The sequence below is a fragment of the Pseudocercospora fijiensis genome (assembly GCF_000340215.1).
Source record: "Pseudocercospora fijiensis CIRAD86 unplaced genomic scaffold MYCFIscaffold_2, whole genome shotgun sequence".
NCBI classification, from domain to species: Eukaryota; Fungi; Ascomycota; class Dothideomycetes; order Mycosphaerellales; family Mycosphaerellaceae; genus Pseudocercospora; species Pseudocercospora fijiensis.
Window position 1 is genome coordinate 2,091,636 of NW_006921533.1, and position 17,677 is coordinate 2,109,312.

At 51.9% G+C, this 17,677-nt stretch overlaps 9 protein-coding genes across 9 annotated transcripts; 6 read left to right on the top strand and 3 right to left on the bottom strand.

Moving 5' to 3' along the window:
• Nucleotides 1–4,495: 4,495 nt before the first annotated feature.
• Nucleotides 4,496–5,447, top strand: MYCFIDRAFT_131941 (uncharacterized protein; the record flags this gene model as incomplete). The annotated part of the gene is made up of 3 exons (XM_007925033.1): nt 4,496–4,562; nt 4,615–4,717; nt 4,973–5,447. The coding sequence occupies 3 exons, from the start codon at nt 4,496–4,498 to the stop codon at nt 5,445–5,447; spliced, it is 645 nt and encodes a 214-aa protein (XP_007923224.1).
• Nucleotides 5,448–6,243: 796 nt separating this feature from the next.
• On the top strand, nt 6,244–7,467 carry MYCFIDRAFT_210311 (uncharacterized protein). The gene has a single exon (XM_007925034.1). The coding sequence runs from the start codon at nt 6,448–6,450 to the stop codon at nt 7,240–7,242; it is 795 nt and encodes a 264-aa protein (XP_007923225.1). The 5' UTR covers nt 6,244–6,447; the 3' UTR covers nt 7,243–7,467.
• Nucleotides 7,468–8,768: 1,301 nt separating this feature from the next.
• MYCFIDRAFT_40932 (uncharacterized protein) lies at nt 8,769–9,887 on the top strand (the record flags this gene model as incomplete). Its single annotated transcript, XM_007924259.1, has 1 exon — nt 8,769–9,887. One exon carries the CDS (start codon nt 8,769–8,771, stop codon nt 9,885–9,887), a length of 1,119 nt encoding a protein of 372 aa, XP_007922450.1.
• Nucleotides 9,888–10,280: 393 nt separating this feature from the next.
• On the bottom strand, nt 10,281–11,180 carry MYCFIDRAFT_119346 (uncharacterized protein; the record flags this gene model as incomplete). The annotated part of the gene is made up of 2 exons (XM_007925035.1): nt 10,281–10,895; nt 10,941–11,180. Coding segments are annotated over 2 exons (855 nt in total), but the record flags the coding sequence as incomplete, so codon positions are not given.
• Nucleotides 11,181–11,868: 688 nt separating this feature from the next.
• Nucleotides 11,869–12,170, top strand: MYCFIDRAFT_41084 (uncharacterized protein; the record flags this gene model as incomplete). The annotated part of the gene is made up of 2 exons (XM_007924268.1): nt 11,869–11,959; nt 12,031–12,170. Coding segments are annotated over 2 exons (231 nt in total), but the record flags the coding sequence as incomplete, so codon positions are not given.
• A 178-nt stretch (nt 12,171–12,348) lies between these two features.
• Nucleotides 12,349–14,706, top strand: MYCFIDRAFT_171594 (uncharacterized protein; the record flags this gene model as incomplete). Its single annotated transcript, XM_007925036.1, has 12 exons — nt 12,349–12,362; nt 12,395–12,530; nt 12,559–12,611; nt 12,661–12,998; nt 13,036–13,087; nt 13,123–13,139; nt 13,173–13,363; nt 13,393–14,222; nt 14,286–14,333; nt 14,362–14,566; nt 14,598–14,654; nt 14,692–14,706. The coding sequence occupies 12 exons, from the start codon at nt 12,349–12,351 to the stop codon at nt 14,704–14,706; spliced, it is 1,956 nt and encodes a 651-aa protein (XP_007923227.1).
• Nucleotides 14,707–14,745: 39 nt separating this feature from the next.
• MYCFIDRAFT_171595 (uncharacterized protein) lies at nt 14,746–16,352 on the bottom strand (the record flags this gene model as incomplete). Its single annotated transcript, XM_007925037.1, has 6 exons — nt 14,746–14,769; nt 14,801–15,271; nt 15,302–15,981; nt 16,019–16,171; nt 16,221–16,292; nt 16,325–16,352. The coding sequence occupies 6 exons, from the start codon at nt 16,350–16,352 to the stop codon at nt 14,746–14,748; spliced, it is 1,428 nt and encodes a 475-aa protein (XP_007923228.1).
• A 58-nt stretch (nt 16,353–16,410) lies between these two features.
• Nucleotides 16,411–17,573, bottom strand: MYCFIDRAFT_52839 (uncharacterized protein). Its single transcript, XM_007924377.1, has 2 exons — nt 17,466–17,573; nt 16,411–17,414 (listed from the first exon to the last, which is right to left on the bottom strand). Exons 1-2 carry the CDS (start codon nt 17,501–17,503, stop codon nt 16,709–16,711), a joined length of 744 nt encoding a protein of 247 aa, XP_007922568.1. The 5' UTR covers nt 17,504–17,573; the 3' UTR covers nt 16,411–16,708.
• On the top strand, nt 16,429–16,656 carry MYCFIDRAFT_171596 (uncharacterized protein; the record flags this gene model as incomplete). The annotated part of the gene is made up of 2 exons (XM_007925038.1): nt 16,429–16,502; nt 16,545–16,656. The coding sequence occupies 2 exons, from the start codon at nt 16,429–16,431 to the stop codon at nt 16,654–16,656; spliced, it is 186 nt and encodes a 61-aa protein (XP_007923229.1).
• Nucleotides 17,574–17,677: the final 104 nt, after the last annotated feature.

The window sequence follows — 17,677 nt, forward strand, 5'->3', positions numbered from 1 at the left end:
CTCTTTACGATTGACGAAACAGGTGCAGGGTCGGATTATACTTGATTTGTGGACAGTTCCGGGATCTTCTCTGTCTTCTTTACCGTGAGCGTCGATTGCGGCTTGTGGAATCGATGCTGGATCTGCGAAAGGTTTTGTGTTTGGCCCTTGGGTTGGGGTTGGTGGATTTGGTCTTCTTCTAGGCGGCCCTGTCGGAGTGGCGAGATTCGACGGTTGGAAGTTATCGAATGCAGAAATACCGTAAGGGTTTTCGATCGGGATAATAAATCCTAGGTGGGAGACCTGGATATCTGCCTTTATATACCAGCCTACAGTGCTAGAATGCTCCGCGACGAAAGGCTCTCGAGTCGTGAAAGTAGAGAAAGTCGGCAATTGTGGCGGATTATAATCGGAAGATTCTGTGAGCTGATCAAACGTTGGGAACTGCTGATTACTGACATGCGGCAGGGGCTGTCCGGCTTGGTTGTAATATGCACGAGATCCTGTTCCTTGAGCTGCTGGCTCGTTGTAGCCCCCCGTAAATGGCGTTCGGGCGGTGAAGTCCGCCTGTCCCGTCCGCAGACTGTTGGTGTGACCTTGCTGGATGTTGCTAGTGGTTGATTCATCCTCGGTATTGAAGCCATTAGAGGCGTCACTGTCCAAGAGTGCTGGGTCGAGTGTTGGGTCAAGGGCTCGACCGTTGGTGAAGTCGTAACCACCATATCCACGTTGTTCCATCTTTGACCAGTGAACAATCCTACCTGTCAATGAGTCCTGGATGCCTCTCCTGTGAACGAGACTGGTAATCACGATTTCTGGCAGCAGGGCTATGGAAGAACTACTTTCCAGTGCTCATGGTATTCAACCATCAAAGAAGAACGCCGGATCCGTCTACATCTTAGAACCTTCATTGTTTTCGGTGATGGGGCAACACATTGTCCACCTCCGCGTAATGGTTTGAAGCCGGCCGGATCAGGTAGTGGAGACAAGGAAGAACATGATCTTTCTGTCGAGTTTCATCGAAGACAAAGAAAGTCGACAATGTCAAAGCAGTATATCAATAAGTTGGGTAATATGAGCTTGCACGATGGACCTTGCCTTGATCAGGTCGGCTCATCGAGATGCGAGTATTATTCACCATTTTGGAGATTGCCCTACCCTGCTCACAGCAGCATGAGAGGCTTTCTCACCTAGGTATATCCACCACTATAGGGTCACCATTGCTCTTGATGCTTCGAGGCGGCGGTTCGGGTTGATCGATTGTCGAATTGCGAACGGGGCGAGTTCAATGACATTTCCTGTGTTGAAATTCGCTGCAATGAGTCGCCGAAGTGTTCAACACATCACGGGATAGGAGTTGATCAGTAAATGGGATTAGCAAAAGTGTCCGCACGAAAGCCTCAGAACGGCGAGTGAATATGGCAACTGGTATCATCATGAAGAGAGATAGAAGTAGTGAGAGAGACGCGCATACCAACATGAAGAGACAGTGAGATCGAGCGGCACCTCTCACGCAGGTGGGCTTGCAGAAGCAATAGCAGGTGAGTGAGGAAAGATAGAGAATCCCCAACGAAGAGAAGAGACCCCCAGACCTATAATAATATGACACCTTCTCGTATTCGTCGTATTACCCACGGTCTACCGATGTGTCGTGCTGCTTTCCTCTTTTGATTCTCGGTGTCCTAATACGGAAGTTACCAAGCACAACTCCTCATTCTTGGCTGCAGTCTGGTTTGTGCTTCAGCGACCAGTAATGAGCTGCCGGAGGACAGTCCGCTGAGACGGTATTGCAAGGTGACCATGAGGATCCTGATAGTAATCTGTGCACTCTGACGTTACAGGAATTGACACGCGCCCGAGTTTCTCCAGATACAAAGAAATAGCATCGGCGGAAGGAGAAGTCGTTGTCCAGGAATGAAGCTCGGTGATTTGTTCGGGGACTGCCGCCGCTAGCTCATGGCTTCTTGGCATCTGATCGGCACTTCCGCCCCGCTCTGCTTACGCTTCTCTCCGTCATCACTCAAGCCATCCTAGCTGCAACGCATTGCGCAGTCAGCCCCGGCGGCTCACCATTTGTGCATTACCATAGCCACATATCAAGATGAACATCCAGGCGCATGTTTTGGGTCGTCTGAGGCAAAAACAATCGTAGAGCGTGGACACCCGGATGTAAGCAGGCGCATGGGATTCTGTTAGGCTGCTCGTTGTCCGTATTGCCGTTCTCGCTGGACACACTGTGTTCGGTATTCCCAAATATTCTCAAAGACATGCAAACAGTGGCAAAGCCACGCTCCTCGTCCACATCGGTCGTAACGTTGACCACTTCAGGACACTTCGAAATGCCTTTGCAAATGACTTCGCACATCCATGAACAGGCATCATTTGCGTTCAGTGTGACCGCGCCTTCTTGTCTGTCCTGCTGATTAGTGGAGTACGGTGCAGCGTGCTTGTATGCCTCTGCGAAGCGTCGCTGGCTAAAGAGCTGTTGAATCCCGAGAGATCGCGCCTTGATCACTTCAGCTGTAGAATATACTTCATTTCATGTCGCGCAGTTGAAAAGTGCATTCTTGCCCAATCCGCAGTTCCAAATAGGTGGACCTGGCTGTAGTTCTCGGGGTTGAAGCACGCAAAATTGCCTTCTGTGCACTGCGAGACGCTTACTCGTGTCTGTGGTTAGCTTGTCATCAAGTTACTTCAGCAGTGAGAGTCTCTCGGCATGCCCTTAGACCACGCTGAGGTCAGCTGCAAAGTCCATTAAGATGCACGTTGGGTTACTCGCGAGCCAGTCGGCCACAGTGCCAAACAAAAGAATCGCATGGACTGCAACTCCTGTTCGATACGTGGTGCCGTATTTTCGCGCACGTCAACCCTGCCGCCACGCCATCCAGCGCGTGGTATTGCTGGAGACTAGAATGCTTGGATAGCTCGCAACGCCCAAGAGTTGCTTCGAAATGCGCGTCTTGCTGGGGGCCTAGCAGAAATAGTTATTGGTGTTTGGCATTACAGTGCTGGCGGTTGTGATGTTACTGCTTTCTTGCAGGAAGCACGACGCATAACGCTACAGGCGCCGTATTTGTGCCCAAAGCGCTTGGAGCTGTTGCCAGCATCCGAACAGCTGGAGCTGCCTCCCAGGATCATCGCGACAGATCACAGAGATCGATGCCATAGCATGTGGTGGTATGGCTTTTGACTGGACGTCCGGCATGCGCTCCGTCTTCTTGGCCTGGTGGGTGGCATGTGAAAATTGGAGGACTATTTCCTGCTTTGGTGGTAATTCTTCCAAGTAATGGTCCTGCTGGCGTGTCATGCAGCCTGTGTTGGGACTTGCTGTGCTTTAGCGACGGCGTCCGAGACACGCACGGCATCTTCTCCAACCTTGATCTGCGACTCGGCGTGAGCTGGGAAAAGTACAGCAAGAGGAAGAAGAGGCTCGGATTCCTCGGAAGACCTGCATCAGCCCCTGACAATGATCATGTCAGGAACGTGCACACCCTGCGAATCTGCTTTATCATGGATGAACCTTCGGGGGCGCAGATGTTCGACTCAAGCCTACCATGTCGGCCTCGTAGCGGCAGCGATGCGGTTGATGACACGGTTGACAACACCGGACTGGCGTCAAACACACACCAACACGCGCAGAGTTTCTTGGTTCTTTCTCGAAACGCAAGCTGAAACTGCTACTATATGGTATTGACTAATGTCTGCTATTCCCTTACCGACTTAGCTACCTCTACCGGCGCTCCTCGCACATCGTGAGCTCTTGGGTTTTGCAGGATATCACCAGTGGACTTATCATGCATTGTGCCTATCATTTCTCCCATCTGCGGTAAGGGCACGCTGCATCCTCATGAACACGTTCACAGCAAGCTGCGGGATTACTCGAAACGCCTCGACTTTGCGTGTACCTAATAATTCTACCAGTCCAGCTGTAGCGGCTGCATATACGCCAGAGACGACATCATTAGAGAACGAACGCACTGGAGAAAGTTTACAATACGAGATTGAGGACCAAGAACAAGAAACATCTACGAACACTGTCCGAGAGCGAGAGACCATGGCAGAGAAGGCAGCTCTTGAGAGAGACCAAGCTACTGAGCGAAGCCTGAGCGAGAACCTCCAGACAGCAGTTGAGCAAGAACGCGTGAACCAAGAGAGGGAGCGCACACGCGAATTCTTCGACGCTCGAGAAACGACAGACCCGGAAAAGGAAGCAATACAGCAAGACGTCCAGAATAAACACTTGAGCTTAGCATCAAACTCAGATTGGCATAAACGAGAATCGATAGAGACCGCGCCGCGCGCGTCTACAGTACTATCAGACTCAGCCAGCGAAACTAGCCAGACTGGTGATGATGATTCGAAGCTGGACGGTCAAGATAGTAGACCTGGTGGGAGGAGTCGAGTGACTTTGGCAGTTCCAGATGACGATCCAAACGCTAGAAGGCCGACGCACAGCAGAGGAGATACAGTTGCCTCTGGTATCACGGTGGCGTCCTCGAGGAGAAGCGCAAGAAGCATGCCGTCGTTGCGTAGGAGGGAGACGAAGCTTGCGCAAAAGAAGGCACACCCATGGCAGCATTTGGGTAAGTCTGTCCGCTAAGTAATGAGAGTGCTGAGCTGATCGCATATATCCAGGTATAACGCTCGGGCTACCCATGATTTTGCTGTTCGATCTTGTAGTACCTTGCATCATTTACTACGTCTGGTTCGACCATCATCGACGAAAACGAGACAGGCAGTGCCAGCGCGAACAGGGTGGCACTGACGGCTGCTCGATTCCTCTTCTGAATTACGACAGAGATATCCTGGGCTATGCGATCATCTCCTTCGGCTTTGGCGAGTTGTGGATCCTTATCGCGCGAGTGCACCGCCTTTGGGTGCATCGCGAGGCATGCGCACCGCTCTTGTCGCGATCCCGATGGGAGCTAGATGCCACAAGTTGGGTGTATGGCGTAGCCTTGATCATGGGCTTGATTCCTTTCGTGGTGGGAAGTGAGCTGGAGATCCCCCAGCTATACCTGTACTCGCCCAGCTTCATCATGGCTTTCCTTGGCGCGCTCATGGTCTTGACCACTTTGGTGCCTATCAAAATTCCAATTGGCATCAACTCTCATGCGCGAGGTTCGAGGATCCGACCATTCATCTACTACGCCGCAGAAGACTTCATCGCAGTCGACGGACTTCAGGATCGAGAATTCCGGGTCCGGTACAACGATCGGTATGAGACCAATCGAAGATTCAGGCGCTTCTTCGTGTACCTGACCTTGTTCTGGATATGGGGTGTGATCGTGTACATCGGATGTGCAAGCGCCATCATCTGGAACCTGGAATTCCATTATGCATTTGGCTTGATATTTGGAATATTGTTTACTTGGATTTTCGTGTGGGCCGGGATGACAGCCATCTGGGTCAAACGGGAAATGAAGGCGGAGCATGAGGAGTATGAGAAGGACGAGGTTGAAGCATAATGTGTAGGCAGAAGTCAGTGGTGCATCGATGTCCGATGAAGCTCCCAGAAATGACGCTGGTATGACAGACTTGTGGTCAAAGCACGAAGAGTTCTAATTAATATTCGGGTGCGGAGGACTCTCGGGTCCACGGGCATGGGCATGGGCATGGGCATGGGCATTCAAGCATGGTGGAGAGCGGTCGTGCGTTGCTTGTTCGAGCTCAGCTGTGCGAGCATTCGTCCAAAGGTCTTGGGCTGCTGGATTCATCAATAATGCGCTGTCCAGACTTGACCGCATCCCTGAGCAGTGAGCATGTATTCTAGCTTTTCACCCCCGAAAGTTCCATGAACGAAGTTTATTCTAGTTCAAGAGATCTGATCCTTTGCTTCATATTTGTGGCCCGCAGCTGAAGCTGGCCACTGCGCACTGGTGTGACGACATCAGACAGCTGCTCCTGACCGCACCCTACACAGGCTACACTCAAGCCTGTCTTTGCATCCACGCGTCGAGCGCCCATCACGCACTGAACTAGGATGGAGGCACAGGGCTCTGTTATAAGCCATCGCCATCTTCGACTGTCTCCATTCTCCCCCGGATAGGTCGGACCGAACGTTTTGCCTCTGCAGACGGTAAGAAGAGATAGACACGCCGCATGTGGTTGGAAAGTGGAGAGCGTGACCACAGGCGACCAGATAAGAGCTTGGCCATCGCCCGCTGTGAGACGTGGGCAATTGGAGATACACAGGTACGTGACCACCCACACCTCTTCCTTCACTGCCGCGCTTGCCAGCCTGTGTTGGTGACTCGATTGTCTCGCGCCTTCTCGCACTGTGAAAGAATATAAGAACCTGGCTGACAAGCCACTTCCAGGATAGCTCACGCCTTACGCCATATTGGGTGACAGCTGGGTAGACATTGCGTGACGTCCGGCTCAACGAAAATCCAATATTTGATCCTCTCGCTTCACTATCACAAATCAGACTTGTTATCAGACAAGCACGACATCGACATCAACATCATGGGCCAATCCGAGTTCGTCGACTGCATCCGTCCTCTCGGCGAACGACTCAAGCACTACGATCCCAAGCGCTCGCCAACCGACCAACCCGACAACGATGCCATCTACGAAACCGACCCAGCAAGAGCCGTCCCCGAAGCCTTCATTGACGCCATGATCGTTCGCGAAGAAGTCTACGTGAAAGAGCAGAACGTCCCAGTCGAAAATGAGCTCGACGAAGACGATCCAAGAAGCTTTCATTGGGTCGCATACGCCTCCATACCAGCCAAGGCCAACACGAACGGCAACGGCGAGAGAAAATCAAGCAACAGCACCAAAATTCCTATCGGCACAATTCGTCTCGTACCACCACCACATACCCCACACCCTACTCCAAGAGGTAGTGACTCCCCACAATCAACCCACGACGAACCGATCAATGAACCATACATCAAACTGGGCAGATTAGCAGTCATAAAAGAATTTAGGAAAGCAGGAATCTCAAAGCTGCTGATCGATACGGCTTTGAACTTCGCCCGCGAACACCCTTATGAAGTCGGCCCACAACTCGACCCAACACAAATGGAGGCACTCAAGAAAGGACTTGGTGTTAGTTTCAAAGGCCTAGTTCTCGTACATTCTCAGACTGGTGTGCAGAAAGTCTGGAGAAAGTATGGTTTTGAGACGGATGAAAGTATGGGTGAGTGGGACGAGGAAGGGATACCTCATGTGGCTATGTGGAAGAGGGTTGATGTCAGCGATGCGAGGAGGAAGAGCAAAATTTGGATGGGTGGGCCTGGATCGATGATTCCTTGAGGAGAGGATGAGTTGCGGTCTACGAGCAATGTGAGGAGAATGGGTGGGAAATGAGCTCTGGATAGATCGGGGCAATTGGGAATGGAGTGGATGGGAGGGACTTGTCTTTGCGGTTCCCTCGTTGGCATGATACAGGGCGTTGAGGAATATGGTTATACCCCGGTAGTTGGAAGTGATTTGATCAATTTTGATGATAGTACTGCCCATGAAAAGTCATAAGTCGTGAATCGCGTCCCAAGATATCGTTCCCCATCGCGCGTGTCCCCCAATTGCATAGCATCATCACTCTGAGATTCTATGAAGCTCTGGCACTGATGCGCCGGTATGCATCTGCCACCGGCTGCGATGGCGAAGGACAGAGCGATGCCTCCTGCGCTTTACGGAAAACTGTATCTAGTCCGAGGGAGGAGCTTTCGTGGGCCTATGCCTGCCGGCCTGGTGGCCGCGTACTCAAATGTACTCGCGCATAGATGTAGCTCAAGTCTTTATGGACGGCTGCTCCCATCGCCGGCACAAGCATCTTCTCGGGCTCCATGGCATGGTCCAACCTGCTTGTCCAGATTCTTTGGGCAGCACAACGCAGTGAACTACCAGCCAGAGGCAACCAGGATCGGTTATTTGATCATCTTCTGGCTGCATAAAATCTCGATCATGACCAGTATATAAGGACTGAATTGTCGTAAGAAAGCTCTTCAAGTCTTTCCCGAGATGACCTGCGACCCTTTCGGATCTCAAAAGCAGCGAGGACAGCCTTTTCCAGGTCACCGAAGGTCATGCCTTCCGGATAGTATCTGCGAAAGAAGATGGTCGTGTGACTTCCAGTTGGGATCACACACGTCTTCGGAGCAGGATGCGCAACCATCATTTTATGCCAGAGAGGTCGCACTTCTGCTTGAGATCCTTCCCAAACATCGACCAGATCTATTCTCGCAGCAATGGTGCTGTCACGATATCCATTCTTTTTCTGTTGGAAGAATGATGGGGCCAAAGGGTTGATGGTTCTTTCCGTCTGTTCGACTTTCTCCAGAAACAGCTTCTCACGCAGCGGCTTCGAATATGTGATGGTTTCCAATACTTTTCGATTCAGTTGACGACATCGAACCACGTCGGCTTGCTCGGCGAAGAGCAATATGATCTCAAGAAGTTCTCCGACTCCGAAGACGCGTTGGGCTGCCGTTGCCGTTTGTGCCGATTCCGCAGCCGGCCCATCGACATTCGACAACCACATCATGATCGATCTGGTAGGTGTTCAGGACGCGGTGCGGTGTAGCGAGATGGCCAAGACGAAGGCGATGGATCAAGAAGCCTTGCTGAGCGGCTCCACATTATGTTCACGTGCCAGAGCGCGGCATCATGATTCGAAGCTCAACCGGAAGAACTGCTCCATCTGTACACACCCATCATCGCCATGCAGGTACACCACGCGCTATCCAGCATGACGATGGTGCATACAAGGATCCTGGTAGGACAACACTGGTTACGTCTGCTTGTAAGTCAACCGTATCGACATCCCGAGAGCCCTCCAGATGCGCTCCTCAATCATTCTGAACATCGTGGCTGCCACATTTGCCAGTGCTTCAGCTCTGATCAAAGCCGGACCAGGCTACATTAACTACACCACAGTCACAGGTTACTTTCTGCAAGACGAGTCAACGACCAACGCGACCACCTTCAATTATACGCAAGCGAACTTCGGGCTCATCAATCGCACATATCCAGCTACTCACAACGTCCGCAGCCATGCCGACTTGACGCAATGGCAAAAGTTTGAGATTCAGGTCGATGCGTTGAACAAGGAAGCGCCGAAGAACACTGTCTACAAAGTACTCTTCACGGGACGGCATGGTCAAGGATACCATAATGCGGCAGAGACTGCCTTTGGAACGCCAGCATGGAACTGCTATTGGGCTCAGCTGAAGGGTGCCAACAGTTCGTTCTCTTGGGAAGATGCTCACCTTACCGAGGCTGGCATCTTGCAAGCACAGATCGCGAACAATTTTTGGAAGAAGGAGATCGAAAGTCAAAAAATACCCGTGCCCCAGACGTACTATGTATCGCCTCTGGCACGATGTCTCGCTACGGCCAACATCACCTTTAGCGGTCTGGATCTCCCCAAGCGGGCTCCTTTCGTCCCCACTGTGAAGGAGCTTCTGCGTGAAGGCATCTCTATTCATACATGCGACCATCGCTCAAACAAGACGTGGATTCACAACACATATCCAAGCTTCAAGATCGAGAAGAACTTCAATGAGCATGACGAGCTTTGGAATGGTGTTACTGCAGAGTCCGACAGCGCACACGAGAAGCGCATGTTAACACTGCTGGACGATGTCTTCACCAGCGACGCCTCGGCCTGGATTAGTCTCACCTCTCACAGCGGCACCATCAGCACGATTCTCGACGTCATCGGCCACCAAAAATTCAGCCTCCTTACAGGATCCGTCATCCCCGTTCTGGTCAAGGCAGAATTCCTCCCGGCTTCAGATGCACCTTCTACGACCGTCGGCAGCTTCACGACTAGCACCTGGTGTCACAATGGCCCGCCGATCACAAGTAGCTCAGGCGTAGATCAAGGATGTGTCTGTTCCTCAACCACAGCACCTCTCCCAAGTTTGAATACGCAAGCACCATTTGTTTCGGGATAGACGGCACCGATCAACGACGAGTACACGAATACAACGACAGTTTCGCTATCGACGACTTCGAAGCCTTGCTCGAGCTCGTCAAAGAGCAGTTGGGGATATCCGGCGCCGACTGGCCATTAGGCATGGCATACAGTATGTAGTTTAGTAATGGAAAGGCCGCATGTCATCTTGCTCGAATGTTCAAATTGATTCCAAGGTAAGCAAACTTGGGAAACTCTCACAAGCAAGCGGACGGCGTAGTCAACATTCAAAATCCACAAGGGTCTACTCGACCAATGGCAAAGGTTCCTCCTTCATCGTCACTTTATACAAATTGTCCCTTCCCGTAAGAAGCCAAACTCCCTTCTTCGTTCGTGCAGGCTCAATGTTGAAAACAATGTCGTCGGGACAATTGATCTTGCCAATGACGAGTCCAGTCTGAGGATGAACAACATCAACGCCACCGTACACTGCCGACAACACTAGGCCGCTCTTGGTCACTCTCAAGCCATCTGGCCAGCCCGATTCAACCTGATAGAGCAGTCGATGATTTGTCAAAGGACCTGTTTGGGAGTAATCGAATGCCCAAATTGCGCGCTGCGCGGACAGGACAAAGCTTGTCGAGAGCGAATCCGCAACGTAGAGTGTCTTCTGGTCAGGCGAGAGAGCGAGTCCATTTGGCTTCTGGACCACGTTGTTTGAGAGTGTTGTTAGGGCTCCCGAGGAAAGATTGAAACGGTATATCGCCATCGGAAGCTCTGACGCCTGCACGCCTGGCCAAGCATTGTCTTGACCATATGTGGGGTCGGTGAAGATGATGGAACCTGCTGAGTCGAAGATCAAGTCATTTGGGCTGTTGAAGTGTCGGCCGCGAAAGTTGTTGAGGATTGCCTTTGTCTTGCCAGTATTGGTGTCGAGTGTATACATGCCTCGCACCGCACCGCCATTTGTGACTACGTAGACCGTTCCGCGGTGAAGAGTGGCTCCGTTCAAGCTGTGGAGAGGTGGGTCGGTAGTGATGTTGCGGACCTATGCACGATGAGCGCTGTGTTGATACATAAGAAGGATTCGTACCTTGTGCGTATCAATCTCGATGGCAAAGGCAGTGCCGATCAGAGTAGTATCGCTATACAGCAGCTCGTTGGTGTCTGGCAGATAGACAGGAGCTTCATGCACATGATTCTGGGATGGAGGAAAGCTTTGGATTTTCTCGAGCTTTGCATCAGGTCCGATGGTCTCGAAGAAGGAAGCATCGTAAGCAATAAAATCCGAACTCTTGATTTTTCGTAAGGAATTGCTGATGCTTGTGTCTGCAGGTACAATGTCGTAGAGCCAAGATGCTGCAGGTTGTCGTTAGTGCTTATCGCAGCAAAGGCCAGGCTTATCATACTGGTATTTCCGCTCGTCCACTCGCCAGGGATCACGGCGAGATTACGGTCGAGGAATACTGCATTCAAGCCTGAATAGCCACATGGCAAGGCGCTCAGAAGCGCACCTGGAGCTTGCACAGAAGCACACGGTTCCATATTCTACTGGACTGTGCGAAGGATGGTGAGAAGAGATTGGAAAAGAAGTCCAATGCAAATGGCAACTGTTCTGCCATCTTGAATGCCGGCTTCTCCTCTCCAACGCTGAACAGCGCTTCGAAGAGTGGTCGCGCGTCGCGAGGTTTACGGGATTATTGCCAGGGTTGTGTCGGTTGACAAGCGGGCGACATGGTTAGGGCCATGTGCCATGGCGACCAGAGAGGGGTTGCGACTCCGAAGACGGGGACTCTGCAGCCGGCCGGTTGGCTTTCGCACCTCGTCGCGAGCTTCTCGGACCGCAGCACATTGATATTTGAGCTGTTGCCATTTTTGGGGTGCGAGAGACGTTTGACAGTAGTTATTTGTTCGTGGTATCATCGCAAGAGCTGGCAGTAGATCGCAAAGATGGTGGTCTATCACATCGGTAAGCATGCTCAGGCGCTAGGCTTTGGGGGGTCGATGGCATTGATCGACCGATAGTGCTCTTCAAATTGAACCCCGGCACGTCTGAGGAGAAGATTGCACAATTGAAAGCAGCTGGACAGGCAATGGTCGGACAGGTTCCAGGTACTTCATCCCCAGCCCGTAGGCCATCGGGTTATATACAGGCGGCGGCACTGACAATGGTGCTTCCGAAGGCCTTCTGAAATTCGACTTCGGTCCTCCTCTTGCGTCTACCGCTCACAGAGCCCAAGGTTTCAATCTCGGGCTGATCGCGGTGCTAGAGAAGGCAGAAGATGTCAAGGTATATGCTGAGCATCCGGCACATCTGAAGTAAGCCTTTTAATCACTGTCCAAGATGCGGTCAGTAAAGCTGACTCTACTACGGCAGAGTACACGCCATCCGGGAATCCATTTGCGGAGACACGCTTGCGTATGATCTGGTGGTGTAGAGACTGCGCAGCGCAGAAGGCCAAGCGTGGGGCTCATATAGGGAGCATAACTTGGACGCCGAGATGTTGATTTCTGAGTGCTCTAAGGGATCAGAAGCTCGCATGTCAGAGAGCTTATGAAGTGCAGGATAGATGATGCAGCTGGAAAGAACAGAAACGCGCTAAAGCCACGGACCCCTGCCAAGACCCATGAACGCGCCGGACCGCATCTGTCTCTTTCACACCATCACATCGTACATCCGCATGTCACCTTCGATGCGAGTCCGCGGTCAGGCCCGGCAAAGAGGATGGCATCCTAAATACCACACCAAAAATCGGTCCGGCTGGTGCAAAGGCGATACTTCGCGCGAGCGTATCAATCATCAAATGCAAGAGCAAGACACAAGAACAGGAAGAGGCAATTGAATACACACTATACTCTCTTTGCAACCTTTCTCACATGATTGTAGCCAATAAAGCTGCGAGGGGACTCAATAACAGTAGTCGAGAGCATGCGCTGACAGAAGCTGGGCATCAGAACTGCGGAGGGGCTCTGCGAAGCTCCCATCCCTCTCCGTCTCTGACTTCGCGCAAGCGCCGGCACTCGTCATCGTGGCCGTCACCTGCCATAGCAGCTAACCACCCGTGGAAAAAGAGCAGGCCATATTACCTTCTGTCTCCGGCCTCTATCATCCTGCAGCCTGCTAGACAATTCCCGCCTTCCACCTTGTCGAGTGCGAAAACAACTCCCGTCGCAAGCACTTTCGCCAGCGATGTGCGATAAATGCCCCTGCATGCCTCCTTCTCCTCGATTGCTTCAACAGTGCGAGCTCTGACTAGGCTGCAGGGTACCTGGAGGCATCTTACTACAGTAAGTCATTCGCAACCGGCAAGTAATAAACTGTAAGGCTCTATCATTCACTCGCACGCTTTCCCGGCCCGCTCCGCTCGAGCTTCGGCTTTCAGCGTAGCCGTCTCAACTTTAAACTCAACTACCTGCTTTATGCAAGCTCCTACTTCCATCAAGCTACACTTCAGTAAAACGAAGCTCGAGTTGAAACCCGAAATTATCTGCGACACAACCAGCCAACCATTTCGCGTTGCACTCAGCGCTGTGTGCATCCAGAGCCTGGAACTGAAAGCCCCGCGCGTCCTCACCTTCGGGTTCAGGTCGACCCAAGCACTTCGGCCTTGAGAAAACCTCGAACACGCCTTCAAGTTGGTATTACTGCATCGACTTCCCCCATAATCATTGCGAAGCTGATCTTGTACAAGAACATGGCCACCATCAACTACGGAACCGACTACAAGCGCTTCAGTCGTTCGCGGTGCTTCAAGTTCATCCGCCAGCGCGGCGGCACAATTCCTTCGGGCAAGAAAGCCAAAAACGTCAATCCGCGAAACATCCTCCGACAGATGGACCTGGAAGCGCGCTTCCCTTTCATGGACCTGCCGCCCGAGATGCGCAACGAAATCTACACCGTTCTGCTCAGTCGCAACCCAAACGAAGGTCGCAAGGCCTTCCCAGAAATCCTTCGCGTCTCGAAGCAGATCTATAAAGAAGCTCTTGGCATTTTACGCGCTGAGAGCTTCTTCAGCATGATACTTGAGACGCAGAAGACGCTGGAGGAAGCATGCCGAATTTACGTGAGGGACTTCGAGAGCATTGCGGAAATCATCATTTCCCCAAATAATCACCTGGACCTGTACCACTACTCAAATGGGCTCGGCATACTACGCAAGATCGAAAAGATTCAGCTGGATGCTGGCTTCTGCCTCGGGACGGCTAGAGAAAACGACTGGGCCAGCTTCGCGTATTTCGTTGATATAATCACCACCCACGCCGTCAACCTCAAGACGCTCGACGTCACTGCAGATGATCAGCGTGGACCTCTCAAGGTCTTCTCTAAGCTGCCAGAGACTGTCACCCTTGACATTCGGGGCTTCGATGACGATGAGTACAATAAGATCTGGGAGGCGATTAATGCCGCATGAAAGTGCGGCGCGAAACTGAGGTGAAGAGTGTTCCATGTAAATGTTTCCATGATTTTTGCTGGCCGAGACTCTGCGTAGGAGTTTGTGGCTGCATGGGCTGAGAAAGGCGAGATACATCGGGGCGCGAACGGAAGTTGAGAGGCTCCAATCGAGCTGGCAACAAGGCTCAGGCGTTTGTTTGTGCATGGGTATCAACGTCATCATAGCGCAAGTCGTGCACACTTACTCTTCCGCCGCCAAAATCACATTCTTGGAAAAGCGCTTCAGGTTCCAGATCTTCGATTTCTTGGCAGTTGGCTGTCGGAAGGTGGGTTGCCGTGCCACAGTCGTGACGGCAGCTTCGAACACTTCCGCCACGCCGCTGCCGGACGAGGCCGAACATTGAAGGTACTGCAGTGCTCCGATCTTTTTGCACATTTCCATGGCCTATAGCGTGAATTAGAGTAGAGTTGGTTGCCGCGTTCGGCAGACTTACATCTTCTCGTTTCACAGGACGGTGGCCACACTTGGCTAGGTAATTAGGAGGCTGCTGCGTCTTTACTGGTTCGTGACCATCCGACCTGTTACCAAATCCAGGAAGTTCGGCAATCTTAGGGTGTGCCTCGTGACTTCGACCAGTCTCGTTGTTGATTTCGGATGCGGCCTGCAAGATGGAATCGCCAGAACCTCGATATTCATCGCCACTGGCTATGACCAAGGGAGCAGGGACTGAATCCAGCGACTCTGATACGCTTGGTGCATCGGACTCGTCGTCTGATTCCACGAGAGCTGGGCGCTGTCTGGTCGTCTGCAGCTCATTCGCAGGACCTGTTTTCTTTGCCTCAGTTTCGTAATTTGCATCAGTTTCCGAGCCCTGAACGTCTACCGCTGTGTTGGCATTCGGATTTTGGAACACGGAATCGTGTTTACTAAGATCCAGATTGCCAGAGACCTCCTCTTTGCCTGCACTCTCACGGAAAGGGTCATAGTCCTGTTCACTTTCGGATTCGCCAATTTCAAGAATAGCCTCAGACTATTCGATGTCACAGGTCGATTCGTGGACTGCCATCCAGCGTTGTAATGCTACATTGTTCTCAACCGGGAAGCAATCGCCGAAGTCTGAGAGAGGCTTCCTGATGCTGTCTTTCCGCGAACTCCTGACTGATGATGCAGAGTAGATGACACTGGCTGCGGAGCGAACACATTCTCTGAGATGGGTCAATGTCTTGCTGTTGTTCTGAACCGATGAGTCGGGCTGTGGGCTGTCAATCCTGCGATTCATCTCCAGGGCCAGCCGTCGAATCTCCTTCTGCAAGTCACTCAAGGCCGGCACGAAAGATTCTACTGACTTTTGGTAGGGCACCTGATTCCAGAGAATGACGGCTTGGACCGATAGCTGCAGTGTGTCGCGGTATGATTGGATTTGCTGCTGGAAATGTGCAATCTGCTCGGTTGCAAAATTCATGCGAAGCTGTTTTCGAATCGCATCAAGGTGCTTGCCGGTCTTGTTGACAGATTGAAGCTTCTCCTGAAGCTGACCCAAGACACCCTGCCCATCCTTAAGCGACCTCGCGATGTTACGCCAATGCGAGCCGACATGTCCGGTGCCATATTCAGCTGTAACTGTTACGAACGTGTCTCGCACTGATTCAAGTACCAGCCTCAGTCCGTCCACAACCTTGAGTAGTCCTTCCAGTTTAGAGTCGATTGTGGAAACGCCATCATGAAAGGACCTGAGCTCAGCTCCGAGCAGAACAGTAGTCTTGAGAAGTGTAGCTACTCCAGCGGTAATGCTCAACGGGTCCATACTGCTCTGTGGTCCGTGAGAGGGGATATCTTGTCATGGTATGGCTACTGCATATCGTAGCTGCCTTTTGCCATGTCGATAGTGTCATGAAGGCGTAGCTAGGTCGCAGGACTTTGAGAATACCATCTTGGAAAGAAAGGCCGAAGGATAGTTAAGCTGAGAGTATACAGAGCACGCAGGATCCTACACTGCGCCTCTATCGCTTCAAGTGGGAGGCCGCACGTTGTGCCAGGATTGGATAATGTGGCTTGACGCGAGGAGTTCTGCAACTATTCGAACCGACATGGACGCCAAAGTCATGCTTCATCTGCGGAGGATGACATTGGCGGGAGTGAAGTCTAGTCAGCGATCAAGTAGAGGAGTCTGCCGCTACTCGAAGCAAAATGCCAAGGCCGGGCCGACCATCGGAGTTTGCTGTCTTGGGAGACTGCCTACTGACCATATACCTGAAGACACGGTCGACTATATTATTCGAGGCTGCATTGTGAGGTTGTCATAGTTTGCGACCTGACAGAATGAAGGTACATGTGAGCTTCATACCCGTCTACCTTTCCCAATTCCAGCTACATCTCTTGTGCTGTCCAATACCCTCCTCAACGCCTTGCTATTGACCCTCGATCTTCTACAACAAATTTCGGCGCGGGACTTTTTCATTCATCAAGTTTATTGGTTGGCGTTGATGATATCCACGAACGCAGGCTTCAACGAAGCACCTCCAACCAAGAATCCATCAATATCCTTCTCTTTGGCCAAGTCCTTGCAGTTCTTCTCCGACACAGAGCCGCCGTAGATGATTCTCGTCTCGTCCGCGGCCTTTTGTCCAAGCTCTTTTCCGATCCACTGTCTGATACCAGCATGCACCTCTTGAGCCTGCTCAGTGGTCGCAACCTTGCCAGTACCAATAGCCCAGACTGGCTCATACGCAACGACCACCTTGCTCCAGTCCTTGACCTGGTCTGCGACAGCCTTCAGCTGTGCAAGGACCACATCCATAGTCTTGTTCGATTCTCTTTGCTCCAGCGTCTCACCACAGCAGAGAATGACACCGATGCCGCCGTCCAGAGCGAACTTGGTCTTGCTGGCAACGAATTGGTCTGATTCTTGGAGGATGGCACGACGCTCGGAGTGACCGAGGATGGTCCATGTGATGTTTGAGTCCTTCAATTGCTCGACAGAGATCTCTCCTGTGAAGGCTCCGTTTGGCCTGTCGAAGACGTTCTGAGCTGCGACTTCGATTCCTTTGCGGAGGTGCTCGCGGGTGAGGAGCAGGTAGAGAGATGGTGGTGCGATGACAACTTCGGTGTTGGAATCGAGCTTTGCATCGTTGAGGTGGGCAACCAATTCCTTGATTTTGGCAATGCTGCCATTCCTGGTGGGGTATCAGTGGTGCTGTTCAATGCTTGAAAGCTGGGCTTCGCACATCTTGAAGTTGCCGCCGACGAAGAACTGACGAGCCATGGTTGCAGGATTGGGGTTGAAAAGGATTGAAAAGGTTCTGTTATGGCGTGGGAGGTGCGGTATAGTCTGTTGTTGTGTTGAGTGAAAGTCAAAAGAAAAAGGTGTCGGTGATGGAGGGGCAGGTTCGTCACAGTGGACACACGGGCGAGAAATCCCGAAGTGAGGCCCTCAGCT